The 10214-nt window shown below is 32.8% G+C and overlaps 3 protein-coding genes across 6 annotated transcripts in view; all 3 read right to left on the bottom strand.

The window, feature by feature from the left end:
- LOC100185973 (alpha-N-acetylgalactosamine-specific lectin-like) overlaps positions 1-1323 on the bottom strand; it is a 4028-nt gene extending 2705 nt beyond the window's left edge. Inside the window, exons 1-3 of the mRNA XM_002128052.4 lie at positions 1160-1323; positions 357-466; positions 84-114 (exon numbers count right to left, since the gene is read on the bottom strand). Coding sequence (XP_002128088.1) covers positions 84-114; positions 357-466; positions 1160-1235 — 217 coding nt within the window. The 5' untranslated portion in view covers positions 1236-1323. The remainder of the gene's footprint in view (positions 1-83; positions 115-356; positions 467-1159) is intronic.
- Positions 1324-2897: 1574 nt separating this feature from the next.
- On the bottom strand, positions 2898-8147 carry LOC100175784. Of its 4 annotated transcripts, none has more exons than XM_026838517.1 (8): positions 7563-8147; positions 7324-7504; positions 7036-7218; positions 6857-6976; positions 6548-6671; positions 3918-4119; positions 3574-3715; positions 2898-3423 (listed from the first exon to the last, which is right to left on the bottom strand). In XM_026838517.1, the coding sequence occupies exons 1-8, from the start codon at positions 8057-8059 to the stop codon at positions 3262-3264; spliced, it is 1611 nt and encodes a 536-aa protein (XP_026694318.1). In that variant the 5' UTR covers positions 8060-8147; the 3' UTR covers positions 2898-3261. The 4 variants fall into 4 exon arrangements, with proteins under 4 accessions (XP_026694318.1, XP_026694319.1, XP_026694321.1 ...); XM_026838518.1 differs by having other exon boundaries at positions 2898-3405; XM_026838520.1 differs by having other exon boundaries at positions 7324-7460; positions 7563-7701.
- A 1982-nt stretch (positions 8148-10129) lies between these two features.
- The window catches only part of LOC104266477 (THAP domain-containing protein 1-like), a 706-nt gene continuing 621 nt past the window's right edge, over positions 10130-10214 (bottom strand). The window contains exon 2 of the mRNA XM_009862802.1: positions 10130-10153. Within this exon, the coding sequence (XP_009861104.1) occupies positions 10130-10153 (24 nt within the window). The remainder of the gene's footprint in view (positions 10154-10214) is intronic.

Raw genomic sequence — 10214 nt, 5'->3', positions numbered from 1 at the left:
TACAGCAGTTCATAAGCATCACGACAAAAGTAACACAACAATGATAGTTTATTGTAAACATAAGTTTATGAAAAATTATTTACCGGTTTCAAGCTTTCCCCGTTGTGTATAATTCTGTAAAATTCATGATCGTTCAGAAATTGTTTAATCGTCAGCGAAAATGAAAAATCCGCTCATGTCACCGAGCGACTTTTCGCTTGTGGCCAATATTATTAGTGCACTTATTTTTAGTGTATACAAATGTTGAGAGAGGATCAAAACTGAAGTCTAATAGTTCGCTTGTAATTTAAATTTTAAATAATTCACAAGAAGTTTTCATTTTAAAAAAGCCAAGTAAAACTCGTTAAAATACTTACCACGACAAAAGCCGACACACCGACCGCCAAAGCTCCAAAGGAAATTAGAAAAGTTAACACAATTATGCATTTCCAACCTTTTCCCATAGTAGGACTGACGTAGTTGTAATCTGTGGTATAGTATCTATCATTATCACGAATCGTTTCGCTATATGTGTTTTTACTAAATATGCCCCAAATAATTAACCACAAAGTAACATACTTAGTAACTTGTAAGCTGGCAATTAAATACGTTTATATGAAACAGAACAACCATGTTCAACGACTGTCGTTTTCCGGCCACTCGAGATTAAAATAATTTCCTTCATTCATTCATTTATTTTTTAGTAGATCTATCTTTAATAAGTTGTTAGATTAGTTTCGCAATCACTCAGTAAAATTTTAAGTTTTAGTGAATAGTAATAGAGTACTGTGAAGTATGATGAAACAATTCTAGCACATAATATCCAAATACCCTGTTTGTGTTTTAAACAATTAACAACGGTCTATGGGCGAAGTAAGAATACCATTTTATATTTCTTTGTTTGTTCTTTGTTTACTACTAAATGGGACGAGATAGGTGAATAAAAATGTTCCGCATACCCTAGGCCTATACCAAACTATTTACATTTCTGTTTTATAAAACTATAACTTTGAGATTATTTATTTACACCCATATGTTCAATAATATGCGTCCATAACTTTCTAATATCAATAGACCTATTATATCGTTTATTGCATCCCATGGTACATTTTAAAGTTTTTATAAGGGCATCCTAAAACTCCTACCTAAGCAAATATATAATATATTTAAAAATACAAACCCATGATGTTAGTGTGCTGTAAACTGCTATCCTCGTACTGTCTTGTCATCGGAACCTCAACGTTGTCTTTACTCATGGTTTCTTATTTTTAATTTCTTTTTATTAAACTAAAATTAATAAAATAAGCCTTATCAAAGACGACCTTTAATATTTTGTTAAAACAAAGTAACAAAATAAATAATAAAGAGTTAAATCATATTCCCTAACTTTTAATTTTCTCTTTTATCTTAACACGTATCCTATATACGGCACTTTGATTTCATCAATGACGACAACTAATTCTGTTTGTGCAGATCTGAAACATACTTATACGACGTCATTTCCGATAGAATTTATTCTGACAGCTTCATTAATCAATTTAAATGCAAACTTACTCAAATGACAAACATGGCGTGTACAGCAGACGGTATAAGCTCAAAGACTGAAATGAAAAAACTCGCGTGCTAAATACACATTCCAAAGGCCTATACTAAAGGAAATTCAAATACAGTACAGAGATTCTTAAACGCTTGAGTAAGAAAATAGGTGGGTAGGTTAACTACAAGTTGTAAATGAATATTAATATAAAGTTTGTGTCCCACCCGGTGTCGTAATGTATTCGTTCCGACTGATATTTGTTTCATGTGTTATTGCGCATGCGTAGTAGATCCGAACAAATACAATACGAGGTCTATTAAATACGGACGGGCAAAAAAATGTTTCGGGCAGAATACTACTAAACAAATTTTGCACCGTTTTAACGTACATTTCTACCATCTGTACTGTTGGCGTTGCCATGTCCGATTACGTCAGACTTAATTAAGTAAAATATGCTGATTAATCCAATCTAAAATAAATTTGTTAGTAGTACTCAATTTTGGTACTTACTTATTCTATAGGTTACAAATAAAATACTCAACTTAGTTCTGCTGACTTTACAACGGAAACTTAAGTTTTAACGTGTAAACGTCGTGTCTGGAACATTCTTAACGCAGGGACGTGATTAACTTGAACAGGGTGGTCATTGTATTTCTTTCGACTTATGCGTGTAGAGCCGCGGCTCATGCTCAACAGCGCTCGGTACAAACATATTATTATTACAACACCGGCCCCCATACAGATAGAATCGAAATTCAGTCACAGGCACAGAATAAATAAAAAGCGGCCTGTGCGAAATACAGTTTACCCGATTTGTGGCAAAAAAAATATAAAGTTTATTTATTATCAATGCCTGATATTGTAAGTTTAATACAGTGAAGCAATACCAAAAAAATAACTTAGAAGACACTATCATATAAATTGTTAAAGCTTGTTCGTACAGTACTGTTTCGTGTTATTTATTATTTTTCCTAATAATAATTTTATTTATTATTTAAAATTAACACGGACTTTAAACTGCCCCATCTTACCCCGTCTGTTTGCGAATTGCTAAAAAATGAACTGACGTGCGTATTAATAAAAAACTCTTCGTGTTTATTTTATATTAATTTGAATTAAAGTGCTGTCAATTAATAAAGGCACGATATTACAAATTTATTTTATCATCTAAAATGCATTTTGCTTTTTTTAAAATATTGACCAATATATGCTTATAGGTGTCCTATCTTACTTCACCCTACCATACTTCCTTTTATTTCTTAAACCCATTAAAATCTCATGAGAAGAATGCAGTTTTACATATTTGTATAGAATCGAACTAGGTAATTAATCCATGTGGTACGATTTGAAAACGGTAGTTTTAAAATTTATTACGAAACTCCACAGTTTAACATAATTTGTATTAACCTCTTTGAAAATGGTGGCGAAAACGATGTTATTTAAAGAACGAAACGAAGTGAATCAACAGCAAAATCAGAAAGCGTGGATGTTGCACCAAGTTAAAGGTAAAATCTCAAGCTTCCGATCACTAAAAGAGTGGATAAATTCACAAGAAGTTTGCAAACATTATCTAAATAAATAATACATACGCTGCGTACTGTGAGCATTTTCAAACAAAAGCTTGTTATGGTAAAATATAGCTATAATGTAATATGCTATTTAGCCCCAAAAAGTCGCATTTTATTAAAGTAATAAAACACCTCAGCAGGAAAGCCGCGTATATGTGCTGAATGCTATCGAAACTACTATAGACCGACAGCAGCATATTTTGTTACCAGTACATCCACATTACACCCAATTTGATTCAGTTGACTGCTGGGTCGTCGTTTAAATTTCTTGGATGCTTTTACGTTGTCTGTCCAACTTGAAAGTCTAGATCCAAAAAAAATCTGCGCCAGATACAGTTCCTATTTATAAAAGTGCCAAAACTTTTTAATATCTAATATAGTTATTGATTACTGTGACTTGAACTTGTTAAGCGCACATTGTAGCCCGTTAATAAACTATAGGCTAATTGTTTCAGCGTTTTATCATATTTGACAAACTAATTTTCGTACCGAACTTTCGATTGATATTTCCGTTTCCACCAATGATATTACATCATTAGCATTGCGTTTTACAAAAGAACATCGATTCATGAAATCTTCTTCTCGAAAAAAGTCTCTTAAATCCTGAGCATCGTAGTAGAGTAACCCAAATCTGATGAAATACAGTTATATTAACCTCCATATCTAGTCACCGGGTATAAGGGCTCTCTTGGTCACTCAATATAGGTGCGTCGTTTGTAACCTTTAATGGTAAAAAATAAACTAATCAATAATCAATTGTTTTCACTTCTATTTGTTAGCAAGAATATAAACTTTAACCGGCGATACAGAAAAACGTTTGTTAGGTTACTTACTCTACTGCATGCTGTTTAAAACCTGTTGAAATCCACTCAGTAAGCGAGCTCGGTGCAGCAACATAAACAGGAAGATCCAGATGTTTCGACTTTTTAACAACTTTAGTCAGAAAACCCCGAATACCTCGTGGTAGTGTAGAAGATGTCATGTTGAAAATTTCCCGACAAAACGTTTTGAAAAATCGGCTAACTTTACCGTTTGCTGAAAATTAAAATTTCAATATTTAGGGAAATTAAAATGGGTATTTCTAAAAATCTCCTTTTACGGGTATCCATATGCTGATAATGGACTAATGTAATGTTACAGTATTATTTGACAGTGTTCTCACGAAGTGCGTGCTGTTGGTGATTATTGTTGTTTAGTATTTAAATTCGGCATTGAACAACATTTATTTAATTAAATGAACAAAACAACAATATAATGCTCAGTTTGAATCCTCGCTGAATCATATGAAGTTGTGTCTTATGAAGTTGGTTTGGTTTTGTGATACAAAACTTAGATGTGTACATAAATAAAACAAGCAGGTGTTGATATGGCTTAAAAAGGGGTAAAATCAGCACAAAACTACTGTTTAAAATTGTATACAGTACAATGGGGGAAGATGGGACACTTAAGCACATATTGCCTAATGTTTCCAAAATCAAAATAGATGACGGTTTTGGGGTAATACCACGAATTAGTACCATCATTCCTTTATTAATTGACAACAATTTAATAAAATATAATAAAACACACGAGGAGTTATTTAGCGATCCGCATAACAGGTGAAATTTTACAAATTCGAAAACACACAGGATAAGATGGGACAGCTAAAATCATTGTTAGTTTTGATTGTAATAAGTGTATTTATAAATGAGAATATACGTAAATAACACGAAACAATACTGTGCGCTTTGAAAATTAAGTCTAAACATTATTTTTCTTGCCCCACTGCTATAGTTTATAAATGTTACCTATACATAATATTATTGCATAACAATTGGTAATGTTTGAACGATCAATGGATAAATATTGTATCCTAAAAATGTATATGAAGTTGTAATAACAGAAAATTGATAATATTAATAACTATTGATAAAGTTTTTATTTTTGCTACGAATTGGGTTTTACTACTCTGTTTTTGGCACAAGCCACGGCTCATAAATTATCACCAAGTGCAAATGACCAAATTTCGAATATATTTTCAAAATGTTATCTTTTTATTATATCAGTATCTTATAGTTGAATAACCCCTGAGGTATAAATTACTAAATTAAAAGCAAATCTTTTAAATTGGTATTGAAAACGTACAAAACTACAATGTGGAGGAAGATGGGACTCTAAATTGAAATATATTTACTGTACGAAATATTCAAGGTTGTTTTATGAAGCTATGAAACTAGTTTAATCGTTCGCACAGGCAAACTAAAAAAAATATCGGCTTTTCTATAATTTAGCGAGCATTAAAAATAGCACCTTACTATTTCGCATTTTTACCTGTTCAAAGTATACTGTTTCTATTTTACATATTTTTTTAATATTTAAAGACAGTAATAAGCTTTGACGGGCTTTTTATAAAGTCGTGATAATATTGTCGAATAATTTTTACTGCCCACAAACAGATTTACTGCCTACAAGTACTCTAAATTGCAGGTTCAAACCAACATCAAGAGGAACCCTACACGAACTGGAGCTCCAGGCATCTCAAGGAGTAATATTCGAAATCTATCTGCAACTAACCGGACATTATATTTGCTGCCAATTTTACTTTTTGCTTCTAATTTATTACTATTATGATTTATTTGCTTTTTTAAGTTCTTATTCCAATGTTTACTTATTCTGTGATGTGTATTAATGTAATGCACTTGTTTCTAAATTCTATTTAAGTGTGCACTCGAAACTGTTTACTGTAAACTTTGGTGGAACTTCTTTTCGGGGGTTTTGTTTTTCCATCATGCTCCAATCTTTGGATCAATCTTCTTTAAAGCCGACTTCCCCCATTGCGCGTTGTGTCCTTACGCACACTTTTCTTCCAATTAGAACTTTAATATGTTTAATTAAATGTTATTTATTTATTTTTGACATTGTATCCTATTTAGGGTGTAATGGTCACGCCTTTTATCCAAAACATTATTTCTTTCTTTTTTATCAATAAGCGTGTTTTAACAACTGTTGTTTTACCGTTACTACCCGTCTTTTCGCTTTTTATCAACTCTCTTGTTCTTCGTTATCGTGACCGAAGAGACGAAATAAATTTCATTCATTCATTCAATTCTGTAACCTTAATTTCCTGATTATCATTAAATGGGCTCCGTAAAAATAAAATAAAAAAAGTCTCGTCTGACAAAGTGTCCCTTCTTCCCCCACCCTACTATAGTACAAACTTATGGTATCACCCAAAACCGTTATGAATTTTGATTATTGAATTATTGGCCAAGTAGTGTCCTTTCTCGCCTTATATACTTTAACATTTATATTTATGATTTAAGAAGGTTTATTATTCAAATCTTAACTTGCTTGGTTAAAAAGCTTTTGTTAGTATACGCTGTGTAGCGGGACAAAAAATGTGGAAACCGCCTAAATTGTGGAAACCGCAAATGCTAGATTATTCTTGTGATGTCTGTAATATTACATAAAGACCTTAGGTTACCTTTTTGTTTATTTCCGCCTTCCGTGCACATAAATTTATAAAAATCATCTTTGTCGTAACGCCAATGCAATGCAATATATTCCTTGTTTTTAAATCTTTTCTCAATGTATGCATCTGCTATTTCCTGAAATATTTTTCCATTTAGATGTTAGCTTGTAAATAGATTGTTGTTAATTATGAAAAAAATAAAACTGTCGGTATGTTTCATTTCTAAATTTTTGCTTTATTTGAGTATTGGTTTACCAATGATATACGAGAGAAAGAATGAGATCACACTTTTTAATTCATGGCTTTCAGTAGCCTACATACTTGTATATAATGTGGGCATTGGGTGTGTTCAGTGATGATGTCGTACAGCAAACTGCCTGGTACCGATTCAACTTTTCCGTTTTCAAGAAATTTCTTCGCGTTGATTTGAGTATTTTCGATCTAATGATTATTATTTTTCAATAAAACGACACGGTGGCAAAAAAACTCTTATCATATACCTCTGATTTTACAAAACGTAATTCTCGGAATGGAAAGGCGTAGAGTGCGCACGAAAGACTTGATTCAAATTGAGATAGTACCATGTCGTGACTTGCTTCAAATACGAATGAAGAACCTTTCGCGGGAAGAAAACTTGTTTTCACGATGCTGTCACCACCAACCATGGTGTTTGGTGGTTTGTACTGGGTAATAAAGTGGTTATAGTTTTATTATCTTTATGTGTTTATATAAACATTGAAACTTGATTATCAACAAACGTAGAAACACCCACGCAACACCATATCTACCTTTTCTGCTATGAAATCCAGATTGTACAGTTTTTCAGCATTCTTCAGCGAGTCTACGGTCCATTGCATATTATGGGTAGTGGTACCAAAGAAAACAATATCAACTTTCGGTCCACAACGTTTTCGGTATTCTTCTACTGTTATGACAGAAATAAGCCGCTGTAATGTTGGGACATCAAGTCTAACAGGAAATATTTAGGTTAGTCTGATTATTGATCATGTGAGAGGAATATGCTTACCTATGATTGGCATCAATATAACTCAGTTCGCCATCAGTGCTGCCGTCGTTGAAATGTTTTTGGAATGTCGGCATAACAAGAGTGCGATTAAGATGAAGTGCGACAAAGATAGCTTGTCTTAATCCCAGGAGTTGGTTATTTGGTCCATTATACAGCCATGGTAAAAGAAATCTTGTAGGACTCGTTTTAAAATGCGGTGCAAGATGTTTTGCATTTTTAAGAAGCCAGTCACTCGGTTTCCATTTCCGACAACGGCTTAATTGGTTGGTAATATTATTTTGGTAAGAATTTGGAAATGAAGATTGCTCTTGATTGGTCACATGTGATAGTTTGTTGCGTAATAAATTAATCTCATTTTCGTGTTCAATGATACTGTTTTTATCCTTCCCATTAAGATAATCCGATAATTCAGGGTCGCTAATGTTACGATGTAAAACGTAACAAACGAAGCATAAAGTTAAACATAACCCGCAAAAACTTCTATGTATTTTGTGCATTTAATGAGATTTTGTAACCAGGACTGACTATAAAGACTTTAATTTATAAGCCCCAGTATATCCGTATTGTATTGGGAGTCTAAAAACAAAATAATTGGGTTTTGTTATAAAGCTGTGCCATGAAAGCACACTATGTCTAACTGCAACATATATAAAGATTTTATAATTAAACCGTTGAAGTTTTTAAAGAAAAACTGCATGCTACACAAAAAACCTGAATTTGCTATTTTGCAATCATTCGCATATACAGCTGCCGGCGTTAACTGTTCAAGCGTCTTCCTTTTAAACAATAAGCTTTCTCGTCTAACGCCCGAGGCACCGCCGACCATGTCGAACACGCGGTTTTGTGTGATTCTAAGTCTTATATTATTGGCCACGTAAGTGGGCATGCAGATCCTTTTTCGTCAAACACAAACGTTTCTGTTGTTTGCCATGACCATTTTCACATGTCTTAAGTCCTAATTCGTTCATTTAGCCCCCGTTATCATCAAATGTAAATAAACTTTAAATACTAATTATGCGGTTTAAATCTGAAAATTATGATTTGATTTCAATCAAGAGATTAAGTAACAAATGCCAGAATTAGCATTGAGACATTTGTAAAAACCATGGCAACGAACAGCAAGAACAACTGTTCGACGAAAAATGATCCATATGACCACTTACGTGCTCAATAACTCTAGGACAAAAAATGATCTTTATCAACACTTACCTGTTCAATAAAACTCTCTAGGGTGTAACCACAGAAATAAAAAAAGAATAGAACGCGCATTTCCAATGTTATAGGAGAGACCTGATAACCTCTCTTTCGCGAGCCGGTCCCGTTCAAAGTTAGTATAGAGTATAGGCTAGATTATACTAACTCAGGTCCCGTTTACCATTGTAGTCAACGAAATCCAGGGCATTTTCCAGGACAGTTTTTTTTCGTTTTTTTAATTTTAAATTCAAAGAGGATAACAACTTCTTCCATATTTATATATTTCTAACAAACCGTTTGTTTGAACGTTTTTATTTAAATTTATTAAATAATTAAAATTTCTAAACAAGCGCTAAAGTGTAAGCGTTAACCTACCAAATAATCAAACTGACCCAATAAACTTGAATAGTTGGTGTCGTTTTTAAAATAAACTCAAACATCCTAAAACCAAAGTGCGCCTATACAGCGAAATGGGGACGGACCAAGCGAAATCAGCGGAGTTGACGGTCACTTGAATAGAAAAAAGAATGTATCACGGTTTTGGACAGATGCGCGTTCCATTATTTTTATTTCTGTAGGTATACCCATAGGATACTAACTTACATAAGTAAGTTAGTATTCCATGGTTTAACCAACGTGTACTTAAACGTTAAAGGTCGGTCTTTGCCTCGTAAAGTAAGGTGGGAGAAGATGGGACACTTTGTCAGACAACACTTTTTTTAATTTTCTTTTTACGGACCCCCATTTAATTATAATCAAAGCTAATTTTAAATATTAAAACAAATATGTAAAATAGAAACAGTATACTTCAACAGGTAAAAAAATGCGAAAAATGGTGCTATTTTTAATGATGGCTAAATCATAGTAAAGCCGATAATTTTTTTAGTTTGCGTGTGCGAACGATTGAACTAGTTTCATAGCTTCATAAAACAACCTTGAAATCGTACAGTTTGATTTTGTCCTAAAAACTAGTTCTAGCATGGCCTACTAAAGATACGGCCCTATAAGTCGGTTTTGACTGGTCCGAGCTAACAGGCCTATTGTTTAAAATAATGCCCATTATTAACACATAGTCTCGCATTGTTTTGCGATTGTTACGTAATTCAAAACGTGAACGTTTTAAATAGTTTATTAATGTAAAACAATAATAAAAGCAATCAACGTATAATATGTAAACATCAGAACATATAAAATCAAGAAAATTATAAGACGAACGCAGTTATTTACAAAAACGAAAACGGTAAAAACACAGAAAATTTACTTTGTTCTTTGGCGCTTTTTAAATTCCGTTAAAACATTTTTACGCACAGAGTTGTTGTCAAGAATTTGTTTTTTGTNTATAAAATATGTTAATTATTATTTTAACAGCAAATTTAACAGCCCATTCTTGATGTTCTCTGCACACAAGATTAAAATTCGTTAAATACTTTTTAAGGGCGTATTCAGCAGCATCCTTCA

Source organism: Ciona intestinalis, unplaced genomic scaffold (assembly GCF_000224145.3).
Source record: "Ciona intestinalis unplaced genomic scaffold, KH HT000095.1, whole genome shotgun sequence".
In the NCBI taxonomy this organism is placed as follows: Eukaryota; Metazoa; Chordata; class Ascidiacea; order Phlebobranchia; family Cionidae; genus Ciona; species Ciona intestinalis.
The sequence above is the reverse complement of the archived record's forward strand: the minus strand, read 5'-3'. Positions and strand labels throughout refer to the sequence as shown.